Raw genomic sequence first — 22,070 nt, forward strand, 5'->3', positions numbered from 1 at the left:
TTTCGTGCCCCTCGACTCTTGTAACTGCCATCTGGTTTCTGTACAAATTGTAAATAGCCTTTCGCTCCCTGTATTTTACCGCTGCCACCTTTAGAATTTGAAAGAGGGTATTCCAGTCAACATTGTCAAAGCTTTCTCTAAGTCTACAAATGCTAGAAACGTAGGTTTGCCTTTCCTTAATCTTTTTTCTAAGAAAAGCCTTAAGGTCAAATGGGTCTGAGCACTATGGGACTTAACAGCTGAGGTCATCAGGCCTCCAGAACTTAGAACCACTTAAACCTAACTAACCTAAGGACATCATACACATCCATGCCCGAGGCAGGATTCGAACCTGCGACCGTAGCACCAGCGCGGTTCCAGACTGTAGCGCCTAGAAGCGCTCGGCGACACAGGCCGACTCGTAAGGTCAGTATTACTTCACGTGTTCCAATGTTTCTACGGAATCCAAACTTATCTTCTCCGATGTGGGCTCGGTAGTTAGCTCTTTTGAAATGTGGTTGATAATGAAAATGGCACAGCAGTTAAATTTACGACCACAATTTGCGGCTACAACAGGAAAAACCATTTCCAGCGAAACTCGACCGGTACTGAGCTTACAGTAATGTTCCCCCGGCCTGTTCAGCAGCGACAGTGGCTACCAGCGGCCCGCAGAAGTGCAGGCCAGAGCGGCCGGGTGTTTCCCGACGGAAGCGGCTCACGCGGCTGCGGTGGCGCTGGTCGATGCCCTCGGTCTGCCCCGTGCTGCCCTGCCCTCCACGCAGCCATCGGCCGCACGCACTCTCTCACGCAGGCACGCAACGCGGCCGCCTGGCACCGCACAATGGCCTGTGTGGGATCCAGGATATTTATTACCCGGCAGGCACCGCGCGACGGGCCATCTGCCGCCGCCGCCGCCTCCTCACCAACTACCAGCTGCCTCACCTAGCTACCGCCAACAGCACGCCGGAGACAGCTTGACAAACTTGTCACAAAGTGCACCAACACAAGCAGATACCAGTGCCCGGTGTAAAGAGAGAGAGCTTCAGAGTAAAGCAATGCGCGTAAACACTGTTTAAGATTCGACTTCCGCAGCTGTTCGACCAATCCTACAGTTGTGTTCATCAGTCTGGGACCCTTACAAAGCTTGTCCCGGAATGAGGGGGAAAAATTGCATATGGGCTGCACTATTCGTCACAGGGTTGTTCAGTTAGGCTATTCACAATTATTTTCAGCCATAATGACTATGTTTGTGCACCGTGACTGTGTGGGATAATTATTTATTTCAAGTTTCTGCTACCAGTCACTTTTTATTTTAGCCTATTCTTCATCTAACGTAATGCAACGCGTTTCGAAGATGTTCTGTTCATCTTCAGGCGCCTGAAGATGAACAGAACATGTTCGAAACGCGTTGCATTATGTTAGATTAAGCATAAAATAAAAAGTGAATGGTAGCAGAAACTTGAAATAAATAACAGTCTGTTCATTTTTCAACACAGGTGATGAAGAGGTAGAGTGCCAAACGTATTCAGAAACTGCAGCGAAGTAACCCTCACGCTTCTGCCGTCAGACATATGCAAAATCTTATCAGAAACATCGCTGTCAGGAGATTTCGGCGAGCACTTATCGCTGAAGTGCGTTTTACAGAAAAAAACGAACGAATGTACAATCGACTAGGCCAGGGGTGGGCAGTAGTTTTGGATCGATGACACTTTGTGGATTCAGAAGTTAGCGGAGGGCCGCACCATTTAATATGATTCCACGCATGAGTTAACTTTGCATTTCAGAAAAGATATGAATTCTTACATAAAAATTCTGACCGTCGTGCAGGCTGCCAAAAACCATTAGCGGATCACCTATTTCCCACACCTGCTCTAGGCAGCAAACGGCTAGATCTATTGTCGAATTTAAACGTTAGATTCGATTTTTTAAATAGTATTTAATTTCCTTTCATTAATTACACGATGTATGTGAGGGAAGTTTGTGACCTGCACGAAAATTACGTCAATAAAGAAAGGAATTTCTGCTAGTAATCACTTCATGAATGACGTTTGATTTTGGTAAGCACGGTGTGTTTCGAGAATTTCAAATGGCTCTGAGCACTATGGGACCCAACTTCTGAGGTCATCAGTCCCCTAGAACTTAGAACTACTTCAACCTAACTAACCTAAGGACATCACACACATCCATGCCCGAGACAGGATTCGAACCTGCGACCGTAGCGGTCGCTCGGTTCCAGCCTGTAGCGCCTACAACCGCTCGGCCACTCTGGCCGGCTTCGAGAATTTATTTTGATTTTGAGATGCATGCGTTTACATACATAGCCGGAAATTTTTTTTACCCTTTCTAGAGATTTACGATTCACTCAAGGTACGTTCAGAGGTACCAGGCATCAACCTATGCTGAAACATTAATGATAGCATGTGGTGTGGCTCCACGGATGGCAATGTAGCCGCAGATTTTGGCATCAAGTCGATCGTACAGATGGCGAATACCGTCGTTATGCCGCGCCTGCTCCACCTGTTCACGTAGTTCTGCAAGAGTCCCGTCAAATGCCACATGTAATCGACTCGCGACTAGATCGGAGATAGAGCTGGCCGGGGAAGTTACTACATGTGCTCCAGAGCACGGTGAGTTTGATGGGCAGTGTGTGGGGGAGCATTATCCTGTTGGAACAACACATCATCTTCCTGTTGTGAGAACGGCAATTCGTGGCCAAGAACATTCTGCACGTACAGGGAACTGGTTAGGCAGCGTAGTTGCGCAAGAGACGCAGCACGTCCAATTTGTGTGACAGTCCCGTCACTCGGAAGGCCACAACTTGGCCTCTTTCAACATCGCTCACCTGGCTGTAGGAAGCGTGAGTGCATCATTGTGGCATGTTTGCCTGCTTGCTTCACGTGAGCCTTCTGGCCGTGAGCATTTCCTTTGAAAGTCTAGCGTAGATGGCGCTTCGATAGCTATGCCACTAAACTATGTTGGCAGATGACCTTGAAAGCTTTATCAATACATTTACCATCCCCCAAGGTAGCATACGCCGTCATCGGATCAAAATCGACGTCGTCTCTGCAGGTGATTTTTTTTTTATTATCCGGAACTGTATTTGTAAATGTGCGTGTTATTCCTAGTGAACTGCTGTATTTTACGGTTTGCGTCGGCAACTTTTTATCGAAAAATGTTACATTGTATGACGACGATGTGCCAGAGCAGCACAAGAATCTGTTATAATGAGGCGAAACTAAACGTAGCACGCAGAAACTCTCTGGGGTACTAAACATACGAGTAGGCCATCGTGTATAAAAATTAGCAAGACACCGCGCCTACATCTAAACAGACTGGTTTGATGCAGCTCTCGACGTTAGTTTATCCTGCGCAAGCCTCTTCACCTACACCTACCTATTGCAGCCAAATCCTTTGAATGAGCTTACTGTGTTCGAGCCTTGGTTTCCCGGGCTCTCACACTTTCCTCGATTACCAAATTTACGGTTGCCTAATGTCTCAGGATGTGTCTTGTCAACGGACACCTTCTTTTACTAAGGTTGTGCCATGCATTCCCCCCCCCCCCCCCCCCCAAAAAAAAAAAAAAAAAAAAAAAAATTTCATTCAGTAGCTCTTTATTAGTTATTCGATCAATCCGCCTAATCTGCAGCATTCATCTGTAGCACCACGTGGCTTCCATTTTCTTCATGTCTGAACAGTTTATTATCCACGTTTCACATCCGTATGGGGCTACATTCCACTCAAATGCCTTCAGAAATGGTTCCATAAGACTTAACATGATATTAGATGTTAACGAATTCCTCCGTTTTTTACTTTTGCCGGTCTACATTTTACACCGTTTCTGCTTTTTCCGTCGTTAGTTATTTTGCTGCCGAAAGGACAAAACTAATTTACTACATTTGGTGTATCGTTTGCTAATGTTTAACTCCGTCAGCATCACCCGATTTAATTAGCATACATTTCACTCTTCTTGTTTCACATTTTTAGTTGTTCATCTTATAATCTCTCTCTCTCTCTCTCTCTCTCTCTTCCGTTCTGCTGCTCGTCGAAGTCGTTTGCTTCTTGTGACAGAATTATTATTTCATCAAATATCCTCAAACTTTTTATTTCTTCTGGATACAACTCTTTATGATTCCCTTCTCAAATACTGCATCCCTGTTACGTCGTTCATCTGTACACAATTTGTAAATCACCTTTCGCTCCCTGTACTTTGTCCTTGTCGTCTTCAACAACGAAGAGGGTAACCGTGCTGACATTGTCGAAAACAGTATCTTGAAATGCGTAATTAGCATTTAGTTATTGTCAAAAATTAGTAATAACTGGACCACTTTAATCCTACTTAACACTGGTAATCACCGCAGTGAAGAAAATCGACCGTGTTCTTTGCATGGGAAGATTTTCAAAACTTATACCTGGATGACCGTTTGTTTGCTAGCTCTTGAGACTCTTCGGTGTCCCGCATGCCTGTTGGAAGTCTGATCCCATTGTGGCACACAAACGTTCGTTGACATGGAAACATGAGAGGTAGGTCTACAGTAGTAGTAGTAATCCTTGGAGACTTGGTAGCGGGTAGCCGGAAACCAGCCCCTCCTACCTGCCCGAAAGAAAAACATCTTCCAGGAGATAACTGCGATTCACTGGCGAGGCCTTTTGTTAAATAAATCAGAGAGAAAGTAGGGAGAGGAAAGAGGTCGTGTTTGTGCGCGAGGCAGCCAGTCCGTATGTACCTTCCGCGGGCCTCGCGATGCGGTCGGAAAAACAAGCGCCGGGCCTCGCTTTAAACAGGAAACAAACTTTGTTGCAAAGTCAACATTTAGGCTCCATCCCGCATTTATAACACGATTATTATTAATAATAGCCCGGAGAGCGGAAAAAAAACAGCGCGGGGCAAACACTGAGGTTTGCCGAGATTTTCTCAAATACCGGCGGCCATGGCTCCGAGTAGCTTCCCTGCAGACAAAAGAAGGAGCATCAAATTTTCTGCCCAAGGCAGGGGGGCGGAGCGGCGCTATCGGCTTTTAAGATAAACCACTCACAGAATGGACGTTTGCTGCCGCTAGTCTGCAAATCGGATCAAATCCTGCGAGAACTCTTCTTTACTCAAGTATGTGAGCCGTTACGCAGAATGAGAGAGAGAGAGAGAGAGAGAGAGAGAGAGAGAGAGAGAGAGAGAATGTGTGTGTGTGTGTGTGTGTGTGTGTCGGAGATTAAATGAATAACAACTCACGTTTGTAAATGGGCTTTTGCTCAGATGAATGTTCGCCGTATACGCTCAATTCAATGATCGTAAAATATTTGCAAATATGTCATATCAATAATTACGTACTTGACGTAACCTGCTTCTTGGTGGTAGTTTATTTTATTGGACTAGTTGCGGGTGTTCGCCCGTCATCGGCGGTATCTTGTATGTACTGCTTTTTGCGTATGTCGAAGTCGATGTCTCGTAATAATCGTACAGCAATATAATCATATGATTTACATGTATGCAGTCAGCTTAAGAAATTTTAATGAGAATATGTAGCTGCCAGTGTCAGATGGTGCAGATGCATATATAAATCACATAATCGCATGATTCTTACGATGCATCGTAAATGTAGCTTACGTTAAATACGTAATTATTAATGAAACATATCCGCAATGTATCCAGGATGCAGAGCGCCAAATGGCAACTTGAAAGTTTATTATATAGTTTTTGTGATGGGTTTAAAAAGCAGCCGATGTGTTCTTCAGACAGCCTGTGAGCATGCTAGGTTGAAACTGCCCGCGGAACGAAAAGGTCAATGTTCGAGCGCCATCATCAGGCTAACACGAGGTGAATTCAACTTACACCACCTTCGATTTTTTCCTCGCAAATTAGCGACATCTCTGAAACTAGTGGTATTTCTCAATGTGATCTCCTTACAGCCGTACACACTTTTCACATCATTTCATGGCCGCTACGAACGCGTCTTTAAGAGTCTAGTTTGACCACTGGGAAAATCGCTGCTGCAATAGCAGCTTGGTTAGCGAATGTGTGACCACGGAGTGTGTCTTCCATCGCTGGAAGCAGCCTAAATTCGTAATGAGCGCGACAAATCATTTCAAAGCTGTGATCACGAAGAAGATATAACGTTGCTTTCGCGAGAGAAGCTGCCGCACTGTCTTCGTGTAGAAGTACACGTGCAGTTTTTTGCCACCGTTCTACACGCAGTGCTGTAAGGAGCTTGTTGTTGACGACGTCTTGGTAGGATGCACCTGTCACCGTGGTGCTCTTTGGAAAGCAATGAGTAGTGTGTTTGAAAATGGCACCCGTGTCCCATGCATTGTCACCGTCGACGAAAAGAAAGTCTCATTAACGCTGTCATCACGGGTCGCTACTGACTGGCAACATGCCACGCGCGCAACCTTGTGGTTCCGTCACCATTGCTTCCTCACTGTAACGCAGCTTAACATTATCTGCTCACTGCACCCTCGCGCACACCAAAGATATTACCCAAACTTGTGCGATACAGCTTTACAACATCGCTACTCGCTCACAATCGCTTCAGATACCAAAATTATACATGACACATATCAATCAAAGTGGAGCTATGGATGTATCACTACAACCCTGGGACGAAGGAGCGAAGAAGTCACTTCAAACATGTTGTAACACGCTGGATTGTGTGCACACATTCCACGAAAATGACAAGATCCTCCAGAACAACTTTCTCCACTTGCTCCATCCCGTCATCAGACCGGCTGTTGTGAGGACGAGATTGTTCTCGTCTGTTGTCACACGGCGTTCTGCCTTCTTTGAAGAGTCACACCCACGAACGCGCATTAGACACATCCATGACAGCACCACCTCATCTCTCACTCAACAGGCGATGTATTTCAGTCGCCGCCACGCCACTCAAATGGAGAAAACGAATGATTACACGCTGTTCTTGTAATGAAAACGTCGCCATTTTCAATATAAAAAATAGTTCACACCCGTGTCAGGCAGTCACAATAAGTGCACGTTTAGTTTAAGACAGAACGTTCAGGTTTAAGACAAACCGCATGTTTCTACCTGGTTCCAGATCTGAGGGGAAAAAATCAGATTGTTAATAACTTCAAGGCACCTCGTAAATCATTAAAGTTAAGCATATTCTTGTACCTCCGGAACTGCATTACACTTGGCACGTTATAAATTTTGTCACATCTTGAATCACATGATACTAAATAAAGATAAAATTATGAAACAAACAATTTGCAAGCAACGTGCCAAATATAGTCCAGTTTATCAAGAAAATGGTGGATACGACTAAAACGCAATGAAATTCTTATATGTGGACAAGAAAGTTAAAAAAAAATCTGTAAAAGAAGTAAATAAGGACTCAACCTGTGAATGTCGTCTCTTTTATCACATCATTAGGTAATTCATTTCTCTGTAGATGTAGTCTTAAATAACCTCCCGATTTTGTGCGGATTAAATGACAAAAGATTAAGTGAACGACATCACTTCCACCAGTCTTTTAGTTTACATGAGTACTTGTGAGCTTCCAGCACTTGCTCATTTTCAAGCGCACAGCTAACATCCTGGTGGAATGATTTCGCACACTTAAATTTGCTAAGCTATCGTGCCCACTCAGAAAAAGATAAATCAATATTAATAGAAATAAAAAAGTATCCTATCAGCCTCGAAAAGGTGTGAATAGAAAAGCCGACGCTCACCTGCGCTGGGGTCGTCGGGGTAGGAGGGTGCGGAGGCGGCGGCTGGTGGTTGTGGTTGGTGGTGGTGTTGTTGTTGTGGTTGGTGGTGGTGGTGTTGTTGTTGTTGATGGGGGTGGTGACGGTGCGCTGGCCGGTGTCTAGCAGCTTGGGCGGCTTCTCGTCGCCCAGCGTCACGGCGCTGAACATCTTCATGTTGTTCTTGCCGGCGTGCTTCATGGCATTCTGCAACAGAGACGCGCGCATTCAGGCAATCTGCTAACACCGTCCCCAGTCGATGGTTGCCGATCTACCGGCTTCCAGGAGCAACAAAAATTTATTCAGTATTCCATATAATCGTTGAGCGAATTTTGAAAAATTTTGAAATATTTAAAATGCTGTCATAATTAGTCATTAGGTGGTATAATCTTATGTTAAAGGTTTAACATAGTAAGGAAATGATTACGGTTAGAATCTGTGTATATGTTTTTGAGGCAGTGTAACATTTGCGTGGAAATTACTCCAACCATATTCATACAGTAGTTTACAATGAGTGCACTTCCAACAGATTTTACACAAAACAGTAAACCCTCAGCCATCATGTATGATGTTTTAATGAATTGCTTCTGTACTACTAACGTTATTCGCAACAGATTTTGCAGACGTCATCTGCATATACCATTCAATCTACATGCAAAATTGTATCACTGTACGACACGTAGTTCAAGCGACATGACATAAATATCGAGATGCATGAAAAACTACCTTTGGCTTAAAACGGAGAGCAAATTATCCGTACTACATTCATTCATCCAGTGCTTGTTGGAAGTCGCTACGTGCTTTCACTATCAGACTTTGAGCGTAGTTTCAAACCTTTTTTTAGACTTTTTCTCGTTACATATTTAAACCTCAAATATCTAACACGTTAAGTCACTAAGTTATCCTAAGTTTGAAGCCGTTCTATATATGGCAGTTCGATTCTTTAAAGAATCAGTGGTTTACTGGTTGTTTATTATGACGGAACCAGCCTGGTCAGATGCAACAGTCCAGGAAACATATTTCTGCAAGCTCCAAAAACAATTTCTATTACCATTACCGATTTCCTTAAGTATATCTCTCATAGTTAACAATCACAGGCCATATATATATATACTATGAGGGCTTGCTGAAAAGTAATTCCTCCGTGTTCGTCGATAGGGTGACTGTTGAGAAATAAAGATGCAGGCATAAAGAATAAATAAGTAAGTTGTTAATAAAGTTCCTTTTATTTCAAAAGGCTTTCAAGAGTTTTCACATAAAGAATTCGGAAACACATTGCAACCTAACAGATCAATCCATTAGATGAAGTATTATACTGTCAAGACAACATATGTAACAGGTGTAACCATACACGTAGAAGATATGAAGGGAAGAACTGTCACATCATGTCCAATTCAAATTGCCGTCTCTTGTTTCTTACATTAAAAACACTTTACTTTCAAATACGTCCACAGCCTATTATGTATCCTATTTATTATCACTAAGTTAGAAACAAGTTTAAAAAATTTTGTATATACGTTTGCACTAATTATAAACATTTTGTGTGTTATTTTTTATTTTATCCTTTTGTAAAATTTTCAACAAAAAATGGTACTAGTAATAAAACTGAATTTGTATGATATAACATGTAAAAAATCACACAATGTACGAGCTGCTACATAACAACCGGTTGCAGGTCTTAACATGAGAAGTAAATAAATATTGGGGCTGGTATTAAAATTGTTTCAGTGTCAACAAACAATTAGCAAATAATGGGACACTGTGATTCTAATAGCAATGTGGCCATGTCCTTAAATAAGGCAGCTTGAGATAATAATCAGTTATCTATTCAAGCAGTTGCTAGTAGCTAAATTTTCGTATCATCAGTAAGAGCATCAGCTGTGGGGGATATTTCCGAATACATCGAAAGGCAGTCTTTTTTTTCACATAGGAAGCGTACACGCTGATATTATTATAAGCTTTACGTGGCACAATCTCTCGGTACTGCATTTAATATATGCTGATAGGAATCGGCAGGGCTGCTTGTAAGTACAGCTATTAATTACGTTGCACACATTCAGTGGTATCGCAGTGTTCTAACGTTATCTGGCCATCATTAGACAGGGAGTCAGTACCGCGCGCGCGAATTAAGCGCAATGTAGGCCAGGAGTGACGGGTGCGGCGGCAGCGTTTAGCTTTGGCGCCGTTTCCCTGTCGTTGTTGGCATTAATAATGCTAATCCGCGGGGAGCGGGGAGTGCTGGCGGAGCAGAGTGCAAACTGCGACGGCGGCCTTGTTGGCAACGTCAGCCGGCTTTAATGCGGCGCGGCCCCGGTAACAGGGCGACAGCGCGCAGCCGAGAAGGCAGCCGGAGCGGAAGACCGGTTCCACGAGATCAAAGGCATCGGCGATCACACGGCCGGTACGCGCTCCGTGCCAGCGGGCTGCCGACGCGACCCACTGGGTTCACCAAGACGATAACCGAGTGGCGTCTAGGGCTGCCCAGTCTGGTGTGTCAGTGGTGTACGAAGACAGTTTGTAACCCTTGTTAGTATTCCGCCACGCAGTGTACGGCAGCTTGCAGAGTGTGTACAGGGGGCTTCCGTCAGAGCGCGCAAAAATATAACAGAACATGGCGAATGTTCCACAGAACAATTTGAGGCACGGAACCTGGATCGGAGAAGCCAGCTTAAGGAGATATGGATGTAAACTCGTCTACCACTTTGTCTAGCATGTTTTCCAGCTTATTTCCAACTAAAATGCGTACAAGTTTACACGTACTGGGCTGTTTATTTACGTGTATAGTCTCTATTTCATGCAAGAAAAACAGAAGGACGAGCCTGATTACTAGGAAGTCATGATGCAGGTTCTGTTTACTTGTGCATAAGGTGGCTTTGTTGTACCGTATTTACATTGTCCCGTGACAGAACGTGCTATGAATCACTACTCGGTGCTATTCAGAGGCGTACAGTAAAATACGAACGAGCAGTACCGATACAGTACTTCCTGGTCGTTGGATTGGAAGGGGAGGTAGCAGTTTAGTCCCATAAGACTCCACACACATTTGAACATTTTTTGGAGGTCCCATTTCATGAACTGCGACATCACCTGACCTCAATCCCTTTGATTATTTCCTATGGGGACATCTAAAGTCACTTATGTATCAGGCTCCAGTGGATACGGAGATCGAATTAATGGCCACACTTGTAGAATTAATGGCCAGACTTGTAGTGCCTGTGATGTGATTCGAAACACACCCGGGATATTTGTCACGATGCGTCGGAATCTTGTTCGCCGATTTCGTGCTTGCACTAACAAGGCGAGGCCACGACGTTTGGAAAGCGTATTTACTGTAACTTCGTACACTCGTAGTAATCCATGAGGACAACAAAATGTGTAAGCAGTAGCACGTACTTCTCAAGCGTTACTGACAAAATCGCAAGATTATTTCCGTCGTCAAATATATACCTGTGCGTGGCCAAGTGGTTAGCGTTCAAGCCCCGTAATCGCTGGATCTAGTCCCGTTCGTCAGTTTTTTTTTTTATTTCTCTAACACGGAAATTTTCTTTATTATTTATATTACAATTGGTATAATGAGAAAATACGTGTAATCTGGTAAACTTTTATTAAATTTGCAATGTTATTTGGCAGTCTACAAATTTCCATTATCACAAATAATAATAATATTCATAACTATCAACTAGTAAACGACCAAACGCATAAAGTGATACGGAAAATGTATGCTTGTCGCCGGCCGGGGTGGCCGAGCGGTTCTAGGCGCTACAGTCTGGAACCGCGCGACCGCTACGGTCGCAGGTTCGAATCCTGCCTCGGGCATGGATGTGTGTGATGTCCTTAGGTTAGTTAGGTTTAAGTAGTTCTAAGTTCTAGGGGACTGATGACCTCAGCAGTTAAGTCCCATAGTGCTCAGAGCCATTTGAACCTTTTATTTCAAAAGGCTTTCAAGAGATTTCGGAGGAATTACTTTCCAGCAAGCACTCGTAGTATATCGACGTCGGTCAAATCTCGTTCGAGTGACAATTGTGATATCAACTAAGTTAATTCATGAAAATGTTTTTAGAAGAGTGTGTACTATCCTGTCTAGACCACGTCACTCGAGTGTGTGTGTGTGTGTGTGTGTGTGTGTGTGTGTGTGTGTGTGTGAAGCGACTTTTAAAATGATACCACCGCGCGGGATTAGCCGAGCGGTCCAGGGCGCTGCAGTCATGGGCTGTGCGGCTGGTCCCGGCGGAGGTTCGAGTCCTCCCTCGGGCATGGGTGTGTGTATTTGTCCTTAGAATAATTTAGGTTAAGTAGTGTGTAAGCTTAGGGACTGATTACCTTAGCTGTCAAGTCCCATAAGATTTCACACACACCTGAACATTTTTTTGGAAAATGATACTACTAACACTCACATGAAAGCTTCTTTTTCCACAGTGTCTGAGAACGGTCTACGTCATTTCTCGGGTGTCAAAAGTGACACAGTGAAGAATATTTACACACAAATACAAAGATGACGCTAAAAAAAATCCATTATTTCCATCCGATAGCTATGCTATGAACGACCAGAGATCTGCGAACCCTGCTCTCTGAATCCACCACATAAAGTTACATCTACATAGGTGCCCCCTTCTTGCACTACAGTAGCAGCTTAAACAACGCTTTGTGCAACAGGACTCACGGGCGCAAGGAATCAGGAACCGTAACTTGGTTAATGGTTACGATCGAAAAATATTGCTCATTAAAGCGAATACTAGGCCCGTATTTCCGCTTGTCGGCTTCTGTTTGTGAAGGCAGTTAACGCCTTTAATCCTTTCATCAGCGACACATAAAAGTTGATTGTTATTGACAGCCCGTGAAAGATGTTGCAGAAATTCAGTCAATAAAAAGAAAGAAAAGATGCCCTACACAATTAAACACAAACGCCCCACGCTCAGCAGTAATTTGTCCAGGAGCAATAGAAGCACTACTAAATGACATTTCACAAGTTTTACAACGGGCAAAGGTTTTTACGGCCTCATTCATTTCCATCTAATGGCGTGTTTAAAGGAGATAACAGACTGCTTCAGAATGAGCGAAGCGAAGCCGGCGGGCGAAAGAGGTGAGATTTAGGACTGTCGTCTCCGCGCCGGATTTTTAAATAACGCAAGGATGAGAGCGCTTCCTGCTGAAGTTTCACATAATTAACGGAATTATTAAAACACGTCACGGCCCGGGGCTTACAGAGTGCACGAGCTGCGAGGAACTTTTTCTCTCTCTCATTTTTTATTTTAAGAATCATTCCCTGGCTCGTTTCACGCAACAGTTGCTTTTAACAGACCATCTTCTCAGAATTAGAGTAATTAATCTTCAAACTTCGCGGTGAGGGAAAAAAAAGTGCACGGTATAGCGAGGTGGCTCTAAGTTGGAATTTTCGTTGCCAGTTGTCAGTGAACGGTGAACATGGAAATGTAAATAATAAATCAGTGGCGATAATGTGAGAAATACAAGGGGGAGTTTGCAAGCTAGGACTATACGATTCTGCTACATACCGTTTGTGGCATAATGGTGTTACGGAAGATGCCCATTACCTATGAAGGGGATTAACATTGTAAGTTGCGGAAGTGGCTTAGCGTGACTTACGAAACAACAGAGAGAGGAGAGAGAGAGAGAGAGAGAGAGAGAGAGAGAGAGAGAAACACTCTGCCCTTCCTTTTTGTATCCTTCTGTTCTCTGCTCTGTTTCTTGCAAATGCTCTCACGCTGTCGACGTCAGGCGAAACTAGACCTGCAGCAGACACCCCACAAAATACGCAGACCAATTCTACTATTGGAGTCGCCCACACAGCAAACAGTTCTGCCTCGGAATCGTGAAGCGAAAGCAGCTCTCACTGGATATATACCGGAAGGCAGTTGCCGCATTATGAAGCCATGAATTTTTCATCAGATGGGGTCCAGAGAGTACGACCCGAATGACGCAATAATGGGTGGCAGAACCGTAACCGCGGAATCAACGGCGGATCCGCTCTGGAACAAGGGGCCCTGGGGACAGGCAAAATACGGCGGCCGCATGCAATCTGCAATCGCGTTTAATAACCGCGCCCTACAAAAAGCCATCACAAGTAAATCACAAAAACTGACCGCCCGAATACGAAAACAACGGAACCAGCAATGTGTTTAGCAGTTGGCTGGAAATGTCGGCGGAATCAGGAAGTTGGCCGGGCAACGCGAAAAATTCGAAATGTACCGCGGCGCGAAATTAAAAAAGCAACACTCTGTGGCCGGCGGGCAGCCAGTAATGTGCGGAAACGGTCTGCCGCTGGCGAGAGCCATTAACTTATGACCGCAATCGACCGAACGGTTTTTTTGAAAATAGACACCAATATGGGAACTTTCGTACAATTGCTCGATAACGCAGCTAAAGGTTTAAGCACATGTTGCAGCTTTACTGAACAGATTTCATCGCTTGAACATCCAGAATAAAGAAGGATGAGAATTTTTCTTCAGTTCGCGACTTTTATGTAAAAATTTCTGAAACAGCTTTACTGCATTACGGAATATACCGCGAACAATCTAAGATCCTGTTTGTCTGTTTACTACCCAGAGGGTTCACAAAAATTTGCTTTGGCCCTCGTAATGAAAAATACGGTGAAGACATCTCAACCACTTCGCTACGTTCTTTGTAAATCGAATCACCACATTTAACCAGAACAATAGTGGGAGTTGCGAAACATTAACATTTTAACTATCACGAGGGTTGCTGAGAGAGTAATACACCGCATTTTTTCTTCAGCCGAACAATAGGACAGTTTCAAAATGGCATCTGCAGGTGATGTACGTTACAAGCAAAGTGCCGTCACTGAATTTCTCACTGCAGAGAAAGAAACTGTGGGGAATATTCACAAACGCTTATGCAAAGTCTATGGAGCACCTGCCGTTGATAGAAGTACAGTTACTCGCTAGGCAGCACGAAGGGTGAGGTCATCAGAAAGCGGTTCGGTGGAGCTCCATGATTTGCAGCGGTCGGGGACACAATCGACGGCTGTTATACGTGACACGCAGCGAGTGGATGTTGTCATTTGCGAGGACAAATGCCATTCTTGGAAGACATTTTGAGGACGATGAGGAGGTGATTCACACAGCGAAGCACTGGCTCCGCCACCAGGACAAGGAATGGTAGCGACATGGCATAAACGCCCTTGCTGCGCGCTGGACGAAGGCCATGGAACGGGGTGGGGATTACGTGGAAAAACAGGGCGTGTGATGAAATGTCATTCTTTCGTGTGTCTAATTCTCATTATGTTCAATCAAGAATTGTTGGAGGAAAAAAAAATGCCAAGCATTACTTTCTACGCAACCCTCGTAAATAGTCGCCGCATACATTATGAACTCGAACTTAAGTAAACTAGAAGCAGTCTTGGGCAGTACACCACCAGCCACAAACAAGAGGATTGCCATGCGCCACCGCCTCCGGCAGACATTCATGCTCCGAAGATGATCTGATAAAAAGATTCCAACAGGCCACCATTAAAAAAGTTAAGCGATCAAGACTGCTTCTAGTTTACTTATATTAATTACAGATCGCTGTTTTCCTACATAAGAACTATGTTCTTTAAAATGTTAAACTCGATCTTGGTGTGTTAGGTGAATGATATGATTACTACAGAAAAAAATACATTCGAGACGCCCCCAGGCCATTTAACACGGAGTGCGTAATCAGTCACAGATACACAAAGAGTGTGCATGCACTGCGTTTCAACCACGTTAATGTGATGTAAAAACATGCAGCTTTTTGCAGTATTTATATTAGGCGATTGGTTTCCAACTTTACAGTTTTATTTTCAAGTCAGGCCTACTGAGGCTGCACTGACGTTGCGTTGCAACTTTCATGGTTATTATTAAGATCAGGCATTCTCTGTAATTGTTAGCAGAATTAATGCTACAGTCAATACATGCCTATTAACAAGTTTGATTTTGACTTCGTGATAAGCATGTGTGGACTGTGGCATTCATTATGCATACACTTATAAAGCATTTGTTGAAACTTTTATGTTTATAATTAAGATCAGGGACCGTCAATGCAGCCTCAGTGGGCCTGGATTGAAAATGGTTCAAATGGCTCTGAGCACTACGGGACTTAACTTCTGAGGTCATCAGTCCCCCAGGACTTAGAACTACTTTAACCTAACTAACCTAAGGACATCACACACAGCCATGCCCGAGGCAGGATTCGAACCTGCGATCGTAGCGGTCGCGCGGTTCAAGACTCAAGCGCCTACAACCGCTCGGCCACTCCGGCCGGCATTGAAATTGAGCCAGTAGGGTTCGAAACTAGTCGTCCACTAATCATATGGAAACTGGTTGCAATAACTGTTAATAAACGCTTTAAGGAATTTACTGAAGTTCCTGGATCACTGTCAACTCAATGTTGAAATTGAAAAATTGTAGCTTTCTTATGTTAGAAATAAAGTCGCGAACGAAAATTAATGATTAGACAGGTGGAACGAATAACTAATAAGGGGTACTAAATCGGATTAGGGAGGAGAAAAATTATAGCACAGCGTTGCTAAAGGAAGGATCGCTGTTAGAGCTTTCCCCGAGGCACTAAGTGGAAAAATACAAAATATCTCTAGAGGCTGGTACGACTATTGAGAAAATAAGCAATTACACGAAGAGCAAAAGTAGCTGAACTTAATTGCTTGAGAAACTCTGTAACATGTTTCTTCCAGTTCAAGTTTTTGTCAATATCTGCACCCATAAATTTGGAGTATTCTACCCTACTTACTGACTCCTGCTCATGCACTACATCAATTGTTGGTATGACTATTTGGTTATATACGAGAATGTACGGGGTAAAAACTGTAGTGGGAAACCAATGTTTGACCGCATGTTGCAGGTCCTGTACGGGCCTTTCTGGATACAGAAAATGTTCGACTGCTGCCCTGGCCAGCACATTCTCCAGATCTCTCACCAATTGAAAACGTCTGGTCGATGGTGGCCGAGCAACCGGCTCGTCACAATACGCCAGTCACTACTCTTGATGAACTGTGGTATCGTGTTGAAGCTGCATGGGCAGCTGTACCTACACACGCCATCCAAGCTCTGTTTGATTCAATGCCCAGGGCGTATCAAGGCCGTTATTAGGGCCAGAGGTGGTTGTTCTGGGTACTGATTTCTCAGGCTCTATGCACCCAAATTGCGTGAAAACGTAGTCACATGTCAGTTCTTGTATAATATCTTTGTCCAATGAATACCCGTTTATCATCCGCATTTCTTCTTGGTGTAGCAATTTTAATGGCCAGTAGTGTACATTGAATTTCCTAAAGAAAGGTTCTGTCCATTTTTTCAGTAGGAAGAATAGCTTGCGAAGAGCGAGCGAGGTGTGGTGTATGAAGGCGTTGTGGGTTTCATAAAACCCGTAGGTAGTGGCAGCTGAATCGCTCTGTATAGCGGCGGTCATGAAACCTGGCGGACATTTGGACGCCAGACCGGAGTGTGCAGCTTTCGCAGCGACTGTGGCGGACAGAAGAGGGCGGCTCGTCGCGCATGCAGCGGCAGCGGCGGCCGGCCATGTAGAGCCTCACACCGCCCCGCCTCTGACGGCTGCCGCAGTATTAATCATCGACAGGCAACGCGCCCTCATCATTAATTCCGGCGCTGTCGCGACTTTTCCCTGTCCGCCCTGGGCGGTGATTTCCGCGTCCCGGCGCGACGACACGCTCGAGATGCTGCCTTTTTAATAGCCCACTGTGTCCGGGATGTGTCCGACTGTCAACAGGCGCGCCAACTTACCCGGCGGAACATCGCCCGGAGAACGGTAGTGTGAAGGAGTTGACGTGTTAGTCGTGTACGCCGAGCCTCGAGAGATCGCCACCGTTTAGACACGAGGTGTTGCGCCGTGCTTCTTTACGGCTTGAATCATTTTGACTGCGAACCTCCGTGACGAAGTAGTTATACTCAATTTTTAGTTTCGTCCTCGTACGACCTTCTGACGAGTTCTCTCTTAGCTTCACCCGCACCTGAGTCGAGCACAAAACTCGCCGATACGTCTCATCGAGTCGAACCTGTTCTTTACCTCATAATGGACATCTTTTCAGTCAATAATAACCGAAATAAGTTAGGTATCATTCTAGAATTTTTGAACACAGCCGTCCAAATCGCTGAACCTTATTCCATTCGTGTGACGTCTAAATGCTACACTATATTCTACAACAGATTTCTACTTTGCTATTGACTGAGCAATGATGCCTAGAAGCAACTTTTAAGCTCTACGATCCAGCAAATAGTCTCTTACCTCTGGTGCAAATTTTCTGGAACAGTGTGTATCTTAACCAGACAGGATACGGTTGCGTGAGTTGTCAGTTAACGGGTTGACAGCGACGATAACCGCTTATAAACGTTAAGCGGACGTCATGAAAGTAAGTTGTTACGCCAATGTGTTAACGATATCTTAACTTGGGACATAGCAAATGGATTGATGTATTCCGTAAAGAGAAAGCCTCGCAGACGGCTGTTTGATGGACAACTAATCCAGAAGAAGGAAAGGAAGAAAACAGCGACTCTTGTGTCAGTGAATCAGGTACGATACGACAGCCGCTGGCCAGAGTATGGGCCAAAGGGAAGATGTGGGTAAGCCACTCAGGGTTATTCGTCTGTAAAACGTAAGTTGTGCTTTGCGCAAAAAGTAATTGTTTTACACAATTCACATAAAATAGTGCAAAAGGCAATCTTTTTTTTTAATATCTGGAACAAAATTATAATATTTATATTATGGCACCGATTAGAATTTTGCGAGCAATGATGCTTAGAGGCAACATATAGTTTTCTGAAAAAATGATTATGAAGTTGTTCGTATAACCATGTACATCTAACGTAAGTAATTTCCTATTTGTTTTCACACTATTCCTGTGTGTGCCAAATAAAGGTTTAATTTAGTTATTTCTCTTCAAACGAAAGTTGCATTATGTCTGCAATGTAATTCGCTGAGACAGCTTCCGGTAGTATACATATCCAACTTCCTAAGTATGAAAATCTGTGACAATTCAGACAACGCAAAAATTACTCTCCACTCTTTCCTTGTGAAACTTAGCACCTTCTGTAGTTTTCTTACACATCTGTCCCGTCTAGGCAACACATATGTTTAATTTAACCACTTCTGTTTACAAGTTTCGGCAACTTTCCATCTTCAAAGGATTGTGCAACAACAAAGAACCAGGAAACAATTATGTAAGTAAACCACACTAATTCACAATTTTAAACGTAAGTGCAACAAAAACTGCTGCATTTGGCGTAGCTTTTATGGGAATATATATGTATTACTACACTGAACCACCAAAGAAACTGGTATAGGCATGCTGTCTCAAAAACAGATATATGTCCACAGGCAGAAGGTTACTGCTGCTACAATGGCAGGTTATCAAGATTTAAGTGAGTTTACGTGGTGATATAGTAGGCGCACGAGCGATGAGACACAACGTCTCCGACGCTGCGTTGATGTGTGGGTTATCCCGTACGACCATTTCACGAGTAAACCGTGAGTATCGACGAATTTGGTAGAACATCAAATCTCCGACGTCGCTGCGGCCGGAAAAAGATGCTGCAAGAACAGAACTGAAGAAAGTCGTTCAACGTAACAGAAGCGCAACCCTTCCTCAAACTGCTGCAGATTTCAATGCTAGGCCATCACCAAGTGTCAGCGTGTGAACCATTCAACGAAACATCATCCGGGGCCGAAGACATACTCGTGTACCATTGATGACTGCACGATACAAATCTTTACTCCTCGCCTGGTTCCGTCAACACCGATATTTGACTGTTGATGACTGGAAACGTGTGCCTGGTCGGACGAGTTTCGTTTCAGGTTGTATCGAGCGGACGGACGTGTACGCGTAAGCAGAAAACCTCATTAATCCACGGGCCCTGGACTTCAGCAGGGGGCCGTTTAAGTTTGTGGAGGCTCTGTACTGGTGTGCGGCGTGTGCAGTTGGAGTGGTATGGGACCCCTGATACTCTAGAGACGACTCTTACCGGTGACACGTACGTAAGCATCCTGTCCGATCACCTGCATCCACTGATGTCCATTGTCCATTCCGACGGACTTGGGCAATTCCAGCAGGACAATGCGACACCCCACACGTCCAGAATCGCTACAGAGTGGCTCCAGAAACACTCTTCTGAGTTTAAACACTTCCGCTTGCCACCAAACACCCCAGACATAAACATGATTGGGCATATCTGGGATGCCTTGCAAGGTGCTGTTCACAAGAGATCTGCACCCCCTCGTACTCTTACGGATTTGTGGACACCCTTGCAGGATTCCCCCCCAGCTCTACTTCAGACATTAGTCGAGTCCATGCCACATCGAGTTGCGGCACTTCACTGTGCTCGCAGGAGATCTACACGATATTAGGCAGGTGCACCAGCTTCTTTGGCTCTTCATTGTATATAACTGTACTATAAAATAGAAAAATCACACAAACCCATTCGCAGGTGGCCCATCTAGAGACTTCCAGAGTCAGCCAAAAATCGGTTTTCAGCATTTTATATAATTGCTGAGCAATTTTAAAATTCTATCACATTATAATCATTAAAAGGTATTATCTTACGTTAAAAGTTTAACACAATAAGACAAGTCAAACCTTTTCGAAACTTTTTCTCGTCGACAATCCTCACAAAACCACGAAAGAAAAGAAATCCATCGTTTACTACATTTTCGTTGTTCATGCACCCACATTATGTCCATATTTAAATAAAGCTCATTTGTAAAGCAGTCAGACGTTAGATGCTGTTTTATACAAATGACACTGATATTGTTTCCCCTTCTATAGATGGAATTCAACGTGGAGATTACAGCACGGTCGTCAGAGAATGAGTGCTATGTCAACTGGGAACGGATTTGGGTGTAGTGATATAAATTTACACAGGAGACATAAATGACACGTCTACAGTGGAATATTACCTGACTAATTTCCCCTGGTTCCCGGTTTATTCGTATTCTAACATTCTGCGAAAGGTTGACAGCAGTAAGGTAGCGCAATCGTTGCTCGCGCTTGTATTACAAAACAATAATTAATACAGTACTGCCTTAGTGGAACATTAAAGGCGTTCCAAATTCAAGTTTTCTGCGGTGGCCCAAAATCAACTAGGCGAATGCCGGAATGATTTTCTTGAAAACGACACGGCCGATATAATTTCCTGTCCTTGAGCTAGAAGATCTTGAGGTCCTCCTCCAAGAGCTCGTCGTCGACTAATATGGAGACAAAATACTGTGTTACGGAAATTGGGTGATTTGCCATTTGGTTAATTATTGTCGCGGTTGTACCTTTCGCCGAATGCACATTCGCTCTGCAAACAGTTCCAACGAGTGCAGAAAAAAGTTTCCTTGTTTGAAGATTTGAACAACGATTGTCTCTGACTTTTTGTTCCCCGTCACTCCCACGGACACAGACCACACGACAGTATTATACCGACAGATTCCTCTATTTCCACTTCACGTCTATTTTTTTCTTTGCGATCACCTTTCTTTCCCGATAAAAATGCAGCCACCGACTGACTCTAAGCTCTCGACACCAGTCACTGCTCGCCATGAGAAATTTGCGACAGTGTCTGGGGAAATCGACTTTATGAGTAAATGGATTTCTCAATAAGGCAATGAGCGAAAGTGCCTCAGCCGTCTTCGTCAATTTGTCTGACGAGCAGCCGCGCGGAACAAATCCTATGAAGCAGCGCCGCATTACCCAGCCAAACCGACGCGTCCTCCGAAAAACCGGGGGGGGGGGGGGGGGGGGGTGGAGGAGGAGGAGTAGGGCGTACAACCGAGACTGGTAACAAAGCTCTAAGCTCCATTGCAGAAAATCTGCACGGTGCACTTCTGATTCTATTGTCCAGGAGGTACAATTTACCCTGAATAGTGCAAGGTTGAATCACACAGAGTAGTGTAACAGAAACGCCGAACAAGTTTGAGTCGCGCTTGTGAAACGGGGGGTTACTACACAGTCTGAGCACAACTTCGTTGAACATTTCAAACTAACTAACAGCTAAATGTCCTCTCACCTGCTCGTCGGCACGCTTGCACTGTGAGCGTATGCGGAGAGAAACCGGACTCTCTCCCTAGACAATTGCTTCCACTTAGCAACAGATTTTACGATCCTCTGCGGCAAGAGTGCTTCCGACAATGCGACTTGTAACACACAACCCGTTCCTTCATTTCTATCGCGGGCCAGGCTGTTAGCGTTAATGAGCACAAACTACGATTTCTCCACTGGTGTAGAGGTTGCCGAGAGACAATGCGCGCTATTTCAACAGGCATTTCGGCCAAAGACAAACAGCCGGCCTCTTCGTTTTAGCTCTGGCCCCTCACCGCCGTTTATTACAAGCGCTGGCAGCTAAACAGCCCCGTACAGAAAGCTTCCGAACCGTTGCTTCTTTGTTTAAGATGTTACAAAT

General features: G+C 44.3%; 1 protein-coding gene across 4 annotated transcripts in view; it reads right to left on the reverse strand.

Annotated features, from left to right (window-relative positions):
- Positions 1-22,070, reverse strand: part of LOC126419085 (fibrosin-1-like protein) — a 731,992-nt gene that overhangs the window by 357,345 nt on the left and 352,577 nt on the right. For all 4 annotated transcript variants that reach the window (XM_050086186.1, XM_050086201.1, XM_050086194.1 and 1 more), the window contains exon 2: positions 7,654-7,875. In XM_050086186.1, coding sequence (XP_049942143.1) covers positions 7,654-7,875 — 222 coding nt within the window. The remainder of the gene's footprint in view (positions 1-7,653; positions 7,876-22,070) is intronic.

This window comes from Schistocerca serialis, chromosome 1 (assembly GCF_023864345.2).
Source record: "Schistocerca serialis cubense isolate TAMUIC-IGC-003099 chromosome 1, iqSchSeri2.2, whole genome shotgun sequence".
Classification (NCBI taxonomy): Eukaryota; Metazoa; Arthropoda; class Insecta; order Orthoptera; family Acrididae; genus Schistocerca; species Schistocerca serialis.